General features: G+C 24.3%; 1 protein-coding gene across 1 annotated transcript; it reads left to right on the forward strand.

The window, feature by feature from the left end:
• Positions 1-4,447: 4,447 nt before the first annotated feature.
• LOC114132172 (acyl-CoA synthetase short-chain family member 3, mitochondrial) lies at positions 4,448-15,042 on the forward strand. Its single transcript, XM_027997562.2, has 14 exons — positions 4,448-4,951; positions 5,039-5,189; positions 7,285-7,429; positions 7,493-7,637; positions 10,674-10,770; positions 10,855-11,066; positions 11,815-12,043; positions 12,467-12,577; positions 12,646-12,718; positions 13,374-13,500; positions 13,625-13,770; positions 13,850-14,072; positions 14,140-14,315; positions 14,902-15,042. The coding sequence occupies exons 1-14, from the start codon at positions 4,861-4,863 to the stop codon at positions 15,004-15,006; spliced, it is 2,031 nt and encodes a 676-aa protein (XP_027853363.1). The 5' UTR covers positions 4,448-4,860; the 3' UTR covers positions 15,007-15,042.
• The last annotated feature ends 1,372 nt before the right edge of the window (positions 15,043-16,414 follow it).

Below are 16,414 nucleotides of genomic sequence, written 5' to 3' on the forward strand. Positions count from 1 at the left end.
ACTAGGTTCTGATATCTGATGTTCTAACTGAGTTCGGCAATTTGGATGGACATGTAACTACCTATTCAATTAAACATTATGTAGAATGTAGAAAATATTAAGAAGAAGAATTTGTCTTTTGAGTGTTTTTTTGTAGATCTCAATACAAAAAGAGATAATTCTGATATCTTTTCAACTAGGAATACATAATACAATGTTATTGCTTACCTTCGCCGCGGTTGAAAACACGCACACAAATCTTATATTACTCTACATCAATTTTATCAAGTTTCCAGTTTTTGGACACACGAAATCATATATTATTCGGATAAACCTTATTGTGTCAAATGTGGTGAAGAACACTTTATGGATAAATAACACTATAAACCGTACAGTTAACATAAAAAATGTAAAAGCACATATCATTGTAAAATATGTACATTTATACAGTAATTAGCATTCACTCCGAATTTAAAACAGTAAGTGACTACAAAAAACTAATAAATTAATTAAATTTATATCATTAAATTGTTTTGTATGATATAACTTTACTCGTCAAACTCGTCCAGCGTAAATAGATATTGCAATATTGTTATATGTTCTTTATATTCGGCCTCCTGAAATATATAAAAGTCAATTTCCATCGTATAATGTGGTTTCTTATTTTTCAGTCAGTTTAGAGAACAATTTGTTTCGTCGAATTACTATTTGTCACTTTATCGAAGATTAAGTTTAAATCGTACACTGCAATATTTTATCTTCTATGGTAAGAAGCTTATTAGTTATTACTTATTGGTATGTGTTAACACGGAAAAGCTAGTCTAAATGTAAGTTTATTTATGTCTATATAAATAAAAACAAGGTTGAGAGGTACATAATTTAATAGAAATAATTAGAAATCCTAAGTCCGGATTTGTTGTAAAGCACTTAAGTGTTGCTAATGGTCAAATACAAAAAGTTATTTATAACGATTAATTATTATTTTTTACTAATTCGGATATTGGCGTAATTAAGAAGTGTAGCTATTAGTTGCATCACGTGGTAAAATTTTCTTTTGGATTGCAGCTTTAGATTTTTTGGAATACATACTAATTGAGGCCTAAATTTTTTTAGTGTGCGTACGAATTTTAGTATAGGTTTTAATGGGTACACATTAATTAGAAATATAAAGTTATATAGGTATTAAGAAATTTTTAATCTTATATTATTCTAAACTAAATTCTTCCAGTGTTTACACAGATTTAAATGTATATAATATCATTAGTTGTGTCCTGATTTGAGTATTTTTAATAGGAGTTCGAAAAATTTAAGAAGGCTTTTTCATTGTCAGACTACCTTTTTCTCATCATACTACCTAAGTAGTTAGTAGATACAAATAGATGAATGTATTTCATGTATGTGTGACGAACGTATGGTGCTGACTGGTTATATATTTAATATTTTAATGAATTAAAAAAATTATAAAAGTCTGAAGTTAGAAATAGCTTTTGTTGTGTATAAGACATGCCAACAATACTTTTTTTCCGTTTAAAAATAAGGGAACTGTTATAACCACAATGCTGCTACCCGATCCCATATTGTTCATTCACCAATTTTAAATAATTTATACATACGATGGAGTGCCAACAATACCTATAGGCCATAAATAAACCTATAAACAATAAATATACAATATCTCTTGAGCCTTTATATAAGTATATACTTATTATGTTGTACCTACGTCTTATAGTTATTATAATAATATTTAATTTTTATGCATTTAGCCATTGCGTGTTTGAAAATTTAATGGTAGATTGGTAGGTTATAATAATAATTAATATTAACTCGCTGCTCCTTATTAACAGGTGTACATTGGTGAAAATTTAGTCAATTAATATTTTTTTGATAATAATATTTTCGAATCATAACCCCCCCCCCCAAAAAATGTATTTATCATAAGCATCTTCTTTCAGTGCAATAAATGTATTTAAGCATCACGTGACACGGAAATAAATAATTACAAAACGTTCAATAATATACAATAATAGCATTAAATAAATGTAGTTAACCAGTCTTTTATTCTTTTTTTTTAAAAAAAAGGTCAAGGGGGGGATACTATACCCAAATATCCCCCTGTAATTACGCCACTGAATCACTACAAACTGATCGGATTTAATTCTTAATATTTCTTAAACGTAGGTATGTATTTATTTTAATTTTTATTATATAAATTATTTAAATATATATATATTTGTTATTATTCAAAAAGTACCTATAAGTAGTAGATACTTGAAAATTTCACTAGTTATTAAGATTAGCATTTGTTTTACATGATTTAATTTTCAAAATCTTTCCCTTATTTTAATGATGTTTATAGGCATTTGAAATATTCGTTTTATTAAGTTTTTTTTATAAATATTGAAAAAAAATTTATGGCTGAGTCAAAATAGTTGAAAATTTAATATAAAGTTCCTCATGAATTGGTCTAATAGTTTTTTAAAAATTATAAAAATACACAGACACAATTTTTTTATTAGCATTTGAAGTTCAAATATTGACAAAAATTCGTCAAAATCATGAATATTTGTAAATTATTTTGTAGTTTTTACTATCAAATAATTGATTTTTTTTTAACTATAATAAAATAACTTTTCAGAAACCTTGCATTAAATTTTCAAGTTTTTTTGGGAACTTAACATTTTTTTTATCGACATTTAAAAAAAATTATTTATAAAAATCAAAAAGCTCAGCTGTCTATAAGTAACTCAAAAATAAAATCCAAAATACTTTGAAAATGTAACTTTATATAGATAACAATAATATAAACGTTTGGTGAAAATTTCAAGTACTTACTGTGATTCGTTTTTGAGTTACAACCATATAAAAAAATGAATTTTGTCGAAAACTGATATTGCGTAAAAATTCCCATTTTTCTGTCACTTTTTTTTTTGTTTTTCCCGATTTTTTTGAAAACTGTTGGAAAATTCTTATTTTTGACCTCTATAATGCACCAAGGATAGTCATTTTGCCATCGAAAACCACCCCCAAAGTTTGAAATTGAAACATAATCTATTTTGACAAGTTATACTGTACACACAAGCACAAAAAAAAAATATTGTAAAATTAATGCATTCATCACTTCGTTTAGAATCTAAAAATGATTTCAAAAATATTTTTTTTTTAGTTACATTCATAGGAATCATTTGAAATAATTTTCAAAGTTGGATCTTATTAATAATTGACTAACAGATTGAACTGAATGAAGATAGGCTGAACGCATTACCAATTAGGTACCTATGTCAATTATTGAAAATGACATATTATGTAAAAAACTATCATTTGATGACGTTTTAGATGCTTTTGCATCAAGCAAATATAAAAAAAATATTTTAAATAATCATTTGTATGTATTGTTGTATCATTACTATATATTTTACACTTAATTAAATTGTATTTTTTAATAAATTAACTATGTAATGTAAATTTGCTACTCTATTAGAAAAAATATTTTTCTTATTTAACTAATAAATATCAATTGACATATTATTATTATATAAAATACCTTTTTTGTAAAATTAGGGCCCTCAAAAATAAATTAGCCCAGGGCCACTAATTTCATTAATCCGGCTTTATGTACATATTATACCATTTTTGTTGAATAATACTCTAAAAAAGTCACTTCAAATAATACATATATGTACATGATTTTACTTATTTCACTATCTGATATTATATTACTGTTATACCTATATAAAACAATTATGAAACAAAAATAATCTTATATAACTCATTGACATGAAATAATTAACTTTATCATTGCGTTATATATTTATATATATATAATATACATACATATTACTCGACATAAGTACAAATAATAATAATGAATATAGGATTTCTTTTAAAAAAATGTTTTATTTTTTTTTATTTTAAACTTTATGACATAATACACATCATGTATAGTAGTAGGTATGTCATAGGGCAAAAACAATACCAGGATGTGAGTTTGATTGTTTGAATTATAATTACAAATGGGGACATTTGTATTACACGTATAATTTTGCATCGAGTTCATTTGGTAAAATTTCCAAGCACGGTTTTATGACTTAATTAAAAAAAAAAAAATAATTTAAAAAAATGAAATTATTAAATATAAATTATAAAAAATATATATAACCTATAGTAATTGCTATTGCTAGCAAATTTATTGGAACTAAATCATTTGGTTAAAACTTGAAACTAAATAGAAACATGCAAATTTTATTGTTATAAGCTATAATAGTTTTGCAGCCAAATAGATTTTCCGTGAAAATTCGTAATTAATAAATGGAAAAGAACCATTGAACATGTATGTGTATTTAATGAAGTTAAATTAAAAAAAAACACAATATTTTCATCTTTTTTTTTAAAAGTAGTTTTGCTTATTTTATAATTCTTTTGCACAATGATAATAACAATTGATATAAATATTAACTCATCAATGAAATTAGATACATGGAATTAACTGTCTATTACAAATTTGAATTAATTTACATATAATTATAAATAATTAAACTAAACAAAGGTCGTTAATCGAACAGCACTGTCAAAGCTTAAGCACCACATTTCAAATCATTTTAGTATAGATTTTTTTTTTAATTTCAATGTGTTTGTTTAAAATTCTAATGTTAATTATTTATTTCAAATAAAAACAGTAGTGGGTGTAAAAAAGAAAATTAATTTTAATTACCTACCGGCAGAGTGTCTTATTTTGTTAAATTGTGTGTATTTTTAACCTAATGTTGAAGTAATAACTTACATTTTGTTTCTGTGTTTTGTTATTTTTATTGTTAGTATATGCACGTAAATTATATTTTCATATTATTTTTTGTATAAACGTTACACATTTCATTCTCTATTATTATGGACATTTCGACTAATTTAGTTTACAATAATTACGTGGACAACAATATGGTACCAAATCGAAACAAAACTACCTGTGTAAATCAAAATGGTAATAATTTCTTTCTTTACTATGACTATTGTATTCAGCAGTTTGTTGTTGTATAAAGAGTGTACAATTTATTTTTCCTTATTTTAGTAAATACATATAAGATTAAAAATTATGAAGAAGCATATCGTCGATCTTTAGAAGACCCTGAAGGATTTTGGGCTGAAGTCGGCGCTGTAGTTGATTGGTATAAGCCCTGGGATAAAGTTTTAGACAACAGTGCTCAACCTTTGACTGATTGGTAAGTATTAAAACAGTTTAATTATTTTCTCATATGATTATAAATTAAATACAAGGTATTTATCTTGTTTCATTTATATTTTTCGTAGAAAAATTATTAAACATTTACATTTTATGTTTTATAAAGTTATGCAGTATATAATAATAATTATGAGTATAATACTAATGAATAATAGTGTTTTATAGTTTCATGTATAATGTATATATATATATATATATATATACATATATTATAAAAATATAGTATTTTAGAATTATAACAATTTTATTATCTTATTATATAAAACAGTGATTTTTGACCTGGGTGCATTAAGCTTAATTAATATATTAAGTGCGCCACTGTTCATGTTAATATAATAGAGAAAATAAACGTACTTTAAGTATATTGAAAAAGTTTTATGAGCATTTACTACAGTTTTTAAATATAATAATTTAAAAATTGTTTATAACACTATAAACTAATTAACCTTATGTGATCTTATGTGATACACAATACCTGTAGGTTCATTGTTCAATATTGATTTACAATATTATACTGTATTATTTCATATAATTAATTATTTTAAAATTATATTTAACAAACAAGAATTGAAAGTGTTTAATTTTTTTATGAAAATGTTTTGTTTATGATTTTGTAATTATATAAAATGATTCTTCTGTATTTTAAATCAAATTTTATAATTTATATAATTATATATATGTATGTAGTTTTAAACGGGGTTTTTAAAAAATATCTAAGGGTTGAAGACTTTACCCAAGATTAAAAATCATTAGTTGCTGAGTGACTAAGTTACAATAAGACTTGTGTTTTTGAATTTATTCTATAAAATTATTATTAAACTTCGTATAATTATTATAAGATAGGTATACTAATTATAGTATTGCGTTAAAAAAACAACCTATTGAGTATTACCTTTTTATAAAAACTCAATACATAAAGTTATAAAACATTGTAATATAAAATAATTTATACTACCTACGTCTTAAATAATAAATGTGTTGTTTAGTAGTAAATATATGTTATTTCACATATTTTACTGCATAATACGTATAAATTATTGACGCTGTATAGAAGGTGCCTATCTAATTTAAAATATTTCACTATTTTAGTTTGATTTTTTTTTTTTAAATTGTATATTTTTATAGTAGCACAGAATAGGTTAATATTTTAAAAGTTAAAATTTGTTTAAGTTTTGGTATCAGGTTTAAATTATTTTGATCTTGCGTGATTATAAGGAGAGAAAAACTTAATAACGTGTCAAATTGTATATAATGTTTATAATTATATAAAGTTTTTTGGTGTCGTATGTTATCTACGAAAATTGTTGTATCTACTGCATAGTTTAACAGCTTGCTTATATATTAATTTTCGGTATAAATATAATATATATTCCATTAAATTATAATGTGGGTGTCAAAATATTGTATTAAAAAAAAATACTATAGGATATAGTCACAAAAAATTAGAAGTCGTGCACTTATCTCCTATCGCTCATTTTGGCAAAGTGGAAGTAGTTACCTTTGTATTATAACAATGTAACATTAAATTAGAAATAAAGGATAAATCAACGTGTTTGAAAAAGAATTTCCAGTATATTAAAAAACATTTAGATACTGTCCTCAATCGTCATAGATTTTAAATAAATTTTCATGAAGTGGATTGCTATGATCACAAATTATTTTTGTACGAATTTAATTAGAAATTATGTTTATATTTTGTTCAATCTCTGTTTAAGACCGGTGGATATAAAGCTTAACGTATACATTATTATTATATTAGTTAAAGGAAAATCGCTTTTTTGGACAATATACGTGATGTAACATTTATTCTACTAAAAATTAGATTGTTGTGTTGTTATGAAAGAGTACCTACGTATTGCAGTGGTTTTCAGTTTTTCTGCATTAGAACTGCAGTCAGTAGGTACCAATTTTAAACTGGCAACGACAGCATATTGACCATATCCCAATTATGTTTATAAACATAAATTTATAGTTATTTATTTACTGGTTTAAAATTATGTGTTAGGTAGATTATTTTAATAACTGTATAATGTATATAAATTAAAGTAAAAGCTAATATTTTTCATCAATTTTAGGTTTGTTGGTGGACAAATAAATGCATGTTACAATGCAATCGATCGTCATATCAAGGCAGGTAAAGGTAAAAAAGTCGCCTTAATCCATGATAGCCCTGTGACTGAATCTGTGACAAAAATTACTTATGACGATCTATATGAAAAAGTTTGTATTGAAAGATAAAATCAAACTTTATAAGTATAAAAATTGTCTATGTTTTATTTTCAGGTATCATTGTTAGCGGGTGCTTTAGTAAATTTAGGTGTTGTAAAAGGTGATCGTATTTTGATTTATATGCCTCTTATACCTGAAGCTATAATTTCAATGTTGGCTGTGGTTCGCATTGGAGCCGTTCATTCTGTTGTTTTTGGAGGTAAGGTTATACTATGATAGTATGATAGGTAATGATTAATTTCCTAGCCCAACTCAAATCTAAAATAAATTCAATATAAAAATTCATTATTTTACTCTCACATTTTTAATGTTTAATTATTGTGGAACTAACTGATTCGTTTTAACTAAATACTAAATTAACGTTATGTTTAATTAAAAATATTAAGTATTTTGTTTGTTCTATCTTTAAATAGTATTTTATGTATATATATCATTTTTAATACAAATATTTTATAATATTAATTATAAAGCTGTATAAATGTTTAGTCTTTAATGAAATGTTGTAGGTGTGCATATTTTGTAAAATTATAAATGATAGGTACACTTTAAATAGTTTTATGCTTTATGATGAGAAAAATATGTTTACATTAATTTTTAATACTAATAAACAATATTTTGCTTCATAAATCAAGTAAAAAAAAAATTGAAATTGATAGAAAAAATAATAATAATATTAAGGTTATAGTGACTAGTGTATATACCTATTGGTATGTATATATGTATATATTATAGAAAAATAATGTATGTAATATATATATATATTTTTTTTTTTTTTGGCAAACTAATTATAATAATTTATACCTACAAAATATTATTCATTTTAACTACCGAGACACTGAGTATTCAGTAGAGAATTATAAACTCTCGATAGTTGGAATTTGAAAAATATTCTTTAGTAATGTACTTGACGATAGATGATTAAAAAAAATATATTAGCCAGTTTCATATTTATTAGTTATATACTTATATATCATATAAGAGGTTGTAGTACATAGGCGCAAATAGGGTAGGGCTTGGGGGGGGGGCTAAGCCCCCTAATATTTACTCTTATATTAAAATTGAATGTACCTATTAATAATCAAATGTTGTTTTTAACTACTCCTGACTGTAAAAGTGTTCTATATAATATTATGATTATATTATATATTATAATTATATCAATACACTTTTTTTTTACATTTTAATTATAGAGTTAATATTTTTATTTGGTGTGGGGAATTTTCGTTGAATATATTAAAGGGCTTGAGTCTCCGCCAATGTAATTCCTTATTTGCGCCTATGGTTGTAAGACACTTTGTACTATTTCAGAAAGTAATAAAATATATGGCGGTCAGTTTGTACTATTTCAGGTAAAAAAAAATGTTGAGACATGAAAATATGTTAGAAATAATTTGTTATTACAAAACACAAGTAGTTAACATATATAAATAATAATTATAGTTATGGTAATAAATTTGTCAATTCGTGTTATGTATTTTTAAAACATTCACTGTAAATTATAAATCATAAATCATAATACAGTGGCGTATTTACGGGGGTGGTCCAGGGGTACTGGACCCTCCCAGAGAAAAAAAACCGATACATATTCTTGTAGTATAGTAAAGTAATAAGTATAGAAATTGGTATTTTGTGTATTCTAACGACGGTTTCCAAGTTACAGTTAAATATAATGTGTGATAAAGCCATAAAGGCAATAGGTAATATAGTTCTCATAGTTTATATAGGTAAATTATTTAATTATGTATAAACTGTGGACCCCCCCCCCAGAAAAATGTTGAAAATACGCCACTGTCATAATATATATATATTTAAAAATTAAAAGTATGGCAAATTATTTCAAGTAATTGTACATTTGTTATAATTTTATTTTCGTGCCGTACACAGGTTTCGTGAATTCTGTTTTATGTATTTCGGTTTTTTTCTTATGTTTTTGTTTAAATTACTAGCATATTCGTCCAATAGTAAAGATCGCAAAACACTCCAAAAACTTGGATTTGCCGATCCAACCAATTTATTGAATAAACTGTCCCATCTTTCGCTTAAATTATTTGTCCTATGTGAATTGTTAATTGTTTGGTGTCTGAAATTCCAAATTTGAAGAGGGAATCTAAATGTACTATGATTTTTTCCGTTAATATAAGTTTTATAAAGATTTGTAGTAACTTTCCCCGTGTACGTCACTTTTGAACACTTCCATCGAATATTTGATTTGTTTTTTCTTAAAATGATATATTCATACCAATTTTTAAAAATTTTTGAATTTAGTTTGGTAGTTTTTTTTTTGTTCAGGTTAATATTTAATAATGTTAATACTGTGACACTAAACACATGTCTCATACTGATTGCGATCATGATTCGCAATCTAAAGCAGTGGTGCCCAACCCGCAGCCCGCGGACCACATGTAGCCCTCGAAGGTTAAAAAAATGATCCGTTACAAACGTTTAAAATTAAAGAAAATTTAAAAAAAAGAATTTTATCTTATTGTATTAGCGATTTTTCTGTCGGGCATTTTCAAATATAAATTTTACGATTTAATATCGATATTACTCGTGTAAAAAGAGCGTCCAGGTCAAACTATACCTAATATGTACAATATGTATCTTAATCTGTAATTTTTTTTCATTAGTTAATAAAAGATATGAAAACAAGTCCAAAATGTACTTAAATATATTGTACAATGTACCTACATTACTATGTAGTATGTATAATAAAATTATATAATTAGATTAAGATTGAGATTATTCGTACTTTTATGATTGGTAGTCCGCTTGAAGATAATTGTTTACCTATGTGGCCCACCGAGGAAAAAAGTTTGAGCATCACTTATCTAAAGTGTTGAGCAATTTAATTTTATCTCATCTTTTAAAATATATTTACCGGTTTATTTATACCGTACAAAATGTCTGCGATCGAATTTTACAAATTTTTATCATCGTACAAAGTGTCCTCGATATGGAACTCAAATAATAGATAGTAAAAACTGTCCGTTTACCAATATAAGACTAAAGAGAACTTATGAAACATAAAAATAGGAAAAATTTTATCATAAAATAAAAATGAACTCAAGCATGTACTTTAAATTTCCAATGATGTAATTATTGTAGTTATTTAATATCAATATTATATGCAGTGAACCTTTAGGAAGTATTAAAACAATTAATTTTAAGAGTACGTGCATTATTTTCAAATATATACAAACCTAATTAATATTATGAAATGCATTACATTTCTCAGGTTTTGCAGCTCGTGAACTTTGTGCACGCATCAACCATGCTACTCCTAAGGTTATAATAGCTGCGAATTGCGGTATCGAACCGAATAAAATAGTAAGGTATTTGAAAGAAAAAAATTATACTACTAATAAATAAAATAAGACGATAAACAATAATAGTACATGTTGTGGTTTTAAATCTAGGTACAAAGATATTTTAAACACTGCTTTAGACCGGGTGACAGAAAAACCTAAACATTGCATTATATACCAAAGACCAAATATGGAACCTTCTCCATTAACTCCGGGAATTGATATACTTTGGTCTGATGCATTGTCAACAGCTAAACATCATCCATGTGTGCCCGTAGAAGCAAATCATCCTCTCTATATACTATATACATCTGGAACCACGGGTACGTATAAAATAATTTTTAAACAATGTTTGATAATGAAAATTGAAAATTGAAATATTTAATACATTAATTTAATAAGACATGTAATATACAATATATATATATATATATATATATATATTTAGTTCAACAATTTTTTTTTTTATTAATACATTTTGTATTACATTTATTGGATTACATATTACAATTTAAATTTATTAGTACAATGGTTTGAAAAATATTTTTAATTAAAAATATGTAAAGGTGTAACAACTAATAAGACTATTAACAAATTTCCATTTACTATGTTCGTTATATAGTCCTGGTGACCTGGTACACTCTGTATGTATATAATTTAATAAGTTAAAAGTATTGTAAGCGTATAAAATATTTAAATTCCTAAAATGTTGTTTAGTACTTTTTTAAAACTGATTTAGATTTTATCCACACACAATTCACATACATTATAGACGATAATAGGTGATTTTATTCTTACAATTAATTTATAATACATTAATATTTAAATTTAAAATATATTGTTTTAATGTATATAATATCATCTATTATGTACCTAAATTGTATCAATATCTATAAAAGTATATGAAAAGATAGTTGGAAATTAGAATAAAATGGTGAACTATTTATTTGATACATTTTTATATTATAGCATATAATAATTATGTAATATTATTATAAATACTTTAAGTTATTTTGAGTATAATACTTAAATTTAAAAAAAAATAAAACTTGAAAATATTTAATTTTTCAGATAAACCTAAAGGAATCGTTAGACCAACTGGAGGACATATTGCCACATTATGCTGGACAATGAGCTGTATTTATGGTATGACGGAAGATGATGTTTGGTGGACTGCATCTGATATGGGATGGGTAGTAGGACATTCGTACATATGTTATGGTCCACTTTGCGCTGGAATCACATCAGTTATGTATGAAGGTAAACCGGATAGGACACCTGATCCTGGACAATATTTTAGGTAAATCGTGTTTAATTTTATAGATAATTTAAGTTAATTATATTACCTATTTATCAACAAAATAGTTACTATATATTATATATTAATTATTGAAACGCCTTAATTAATTAGTAATAAAATTGTATAGGATTTATTGATCGCATACTTATATGATTAAATAATGTTATTCCGGAAATAATCCTTAGCATTTTGGTTATTTAATTATATTTTATACATTTATATGTCGAACGCGTACCTATTATATAGTTATATACATTATACGTATATTATATAAAATGAAAAACTCAAATTCTTGTTATTATTCTTATACTATTATAAAAATACAATTATTTTTATAATATACGATTTGAATGTAAAATATGTATATTGTATATTATGTGTAATTTATGTATTTATGTATTGTAAATAAATTTGTTATCATAGAGTAATTCAAGACCATAAAGTGAACGGATTGTTCACTGCACCGACTGCTTTAAGGGTCATCAAAAGAGAAGATCCAGTTTTGGAATTTGGTAGTAAATACAATACCAAATCGTAAGTCATAGCATAATATGATATAATATAATATATCAGTTTATAAATCAAATTATTTTTTATTTCAGGCTAAGAACTTTATTTGTGGCTGGAGAACATTGTGATCATGAGACATTGACTTGGGCTGGAAAAGCTCTAAATGTAAGTTTAAAAATAAAAATGTTATTTATAAAACTATACAATATTGAGTAATCTATTTGATATTTTACGTAAGATACCTATTATTTCAAAAACTATTAATGGTTTTGAAAATATTTTTATTAGATAATTTTAAATCGTTAACATTTTTTTTTAATATTTTACTTTTTACAGACAACATGTGTTTTTAATTTTTCTTATCAAAGCAAAATTTTTTTTTTGCAATAATTCGATTATAGAAATTGAATTTTGGACATGAGTAATTAAGTTATAAGTATTTAACCTTTAGACAAGCAGAGTAAAGTGGTACAGGGATGCTCCTAACATTTTTTTCCACATTTTAGAAGAAAGAAATAATTATTGATTATCTAAACATTAAAGTTTAAATACTTATTAAGTTATAACTAATAAATTACTTTTCGAAAATTTAATATTTATAGATAGAAATACTCCTAAAAATATTTTTCTTTGGAATACGGGATTAAAAAGTATGTTGTCATTCAAAAGAAAACTTTAAAAATAGTAACAATAAAAAATAATTTAAAAGACGATTGTGTGTTTTAAAATAATGATGAATATTACATAAAATAAGTTACTTCGGATATATATTATGTGTTGATTATCAAATACAATTTTTGAGTTTGATTTATTTGATTAGGTACCTGTTTTGAATCACTGGTGGCAAACTGAGACTGGTCATTCAATTACAGCTAGCTGTCTGGGATTCGGGCATAATTTAAAACCTCCTATGTTTTCTGCTGGAATGCCGTTTCCTGGATATGATGGTAACTTTTTAAAATATAGGTGGTCAATTGATGAAATAATTTTTGATTTTGATAAAATGCATAAATATAAGTACCGCAAATTCTACACAGAAAAATTAATGACCATAATTAATTATAATTTTAGTGAGAATCTTAAAAGAAGATGGTAGTCCGTGTCAATTATTGGAATTGGGTCGAATTGTGGTCAAACTTCCATTACCGCCAGGAGTCATGACATGCTTGTACAAAGCTCCAGAACGATTTATTAATACTTACTTCAATAACTTCATTGTAAATCAATATAAATCTTAAAACAAATATTTGTAAATATACAAAAATTTATAACTAATACTGCAAAATATTACATTAGGGTTATTATGATACAATGGATGCTGGTTACACCGATGAAAATGGTTATATATACGTTACAGCCAGAGATGACGATGTTATTAATGTAGCTGGACATCGGTTGTCAACATCTGCATTAGAAGACGTAATCTTATCTCATCCAGATGTTGGTGATGCAGCTGTATTTGGCGTCCCAGAGACTACGAAAGGAGAAATACCTTTATGTCTTTATATTAAAAATAAAAGTTGGTTTATCATTTTTGTTTACATATATATTTTTAAATTTCTATAAATTAAACAAAACGAACTTAGATTGCAGTAAAAAAGAAGAAGATATTAACAATGAAATCGTTCAAAATGTTCGAGACTTAATTGGACCAATTGCATCGTTCCATTTGTGTGCACCTGTGCAAGGCTTGCCAAGAACGCGATCGGGAAAAACGGCTAGGAAATCATTATCAAATTTAGCTAGTGGAAAAAAAGTTATTGTAAGTCAATAATTTTATACTTATATTTTATAAAAAAATAATTAAATATGTCAGTAATCAGTACCTACTATATTAACATAATAAATTATAATAAGTGCTCTAAATATCCATTTAAAAATGTTTATATTTAAATATGTAAAACTTAAAATTTACCAATCGTAATAATTTAACCAAAAATACTTTTTTATACAGTTTCATCCGACATGAAAGTATCTGAAACCTAAAAAATAACAACACTTAATAATACTAAAAAAAATATAACCAATATTAGAATTCTAACTATAACTTAATTAAACATTAGTTTTAAAAAAAATTACGGTAAAAAGTATTACGTTTTTATCATTATGAAGTAATATAAATAATGTCGATTATATGAAAATAAGTTCATTCCTAATTAATTTAAATATAAAAAAATATGAATAATATTTACACATTTATTTATGACTTGATATTCTAATTCTAATGATATTTAATTATTACCAACAAAGTCCATCAAACTACTAGTAAATATGACATTTATGTTAAATTAATTAATTAGTCGCCGTATATACATTGTAAAATGTTAAAAATCTATATATTGTTTCAGATATCAGGTACGATAGAAGATCCTTCAGTATATATGAGCATCAAACAGGTGTTACAGAAACTTGGTTATGCTAAAAATGCTCCAGACCCTGAAATTGAAAAATAACAAAGCATTTATTACAATTATGTAAAATTTAATTTATTTTTAAATTAAAATTTTTCTTTGATTTTTTGATAGTAGGTACAGTGACATATTGTTAAAATATGTAAAAAATAAGCTATATATATATATATAGTAAAATAAAGGTAACAAATTATTATCTTTAATTGCTATTAATCCACAGTAAAAAAGTAAGCTATTAAACATTACAAAATATATGTATATATAATATTATAATCAATAATCATAATACATAAAAAAATAATGTTCAAAGTTATATTTATTCAAGTTAATGTAGATTTAAAGAAAATCAATAATTAATAACAGCATGGAAAAGTAATTAATACTTAATTAGTTACTTAATACAACATTACTTAATGGTATACGTGTAATAAGAATTGTGTCTTATTGATGTATAATCATTAAAAATTAACTTTTAGTTATAAAATACAATTTATTATAATTATATTGCATTTAATAATTTTCTTAAAATATTTACTAAAATCGTAACACATATTTATTATTAATTATATTATTATTAGATAATTTACACTTGCTATCATTAGTTATTAATTTATTATTAAAAAATTGTATTTAAAACTACGATTTATCAGTGAGTATATATTTGTAATCAATTACAAATGAATTTTTTGTAATTTAATTTAAGTTTATGTGGTGAATTATATTAATAATTTAATAATTATACAATAAGTTTATTGTGTGTAAACTTCTTCTCTGCTACTAACTAAATTAATTAACAAATTGAAACAAAATAAACACATCAATTATCAATTACTAGTAAATACGAGTACCTATAACACTCAGATTATCGGAAAAAATCAACTATTGGAAAAATTAAACTAAAAAACGAATTAGTAATCGGAGTTGTTTAAAATATCAAAAACAAATAGTAAAAATAATAATAATTAACAACTTAAACAAGCCATAATAATCATAACTTCATCTTTATACGTAGCTAGATTAGGTTAGGCTATGATTGATGATATAGGTAACAACTTAAAACAATTATTTTTTTAGAATGAATTCAAAAACTAATATTTTGTGATTAATCAATGTTTATGTTTTATATAATCTATATTTATTCTAATTTCCTAACTAAATAAAATATGTAATGAACAACTAACAAGTATATTTTTAAATTTATTTTTGCTATCTACCTACACTTTAATATATAGGTTCAATATCGTACAGTTACAAAATGTAATTTAACATTTAACTTTTATAATTTATATTATTCACATAATCATTTTTTCTATTCTAAACGAATTAATTTCATACCCCGTAATCCGTATGTGTATCAAACATTATACAATTATTTTAATATTTTTCCTTGCATTTTAAAATTTTAACAGTACTAGAATATGTTTAATAATCGTTTACTAATTAGAATTTT

Source organism: Aphis gossypii, chromosome 1 (assembly GCF_020184175.1).
Source record: "Aphis gossypii isolate Hap1 chromosome 1, ASM2018417v2, whole genome shotgun sequence".
Taxonomy (NCBI): Eukaryota; Metazoa; Arthropoda; class Insecta; order Hemiptera; family Aphididae; genus Aphis; species Aphis gossypii.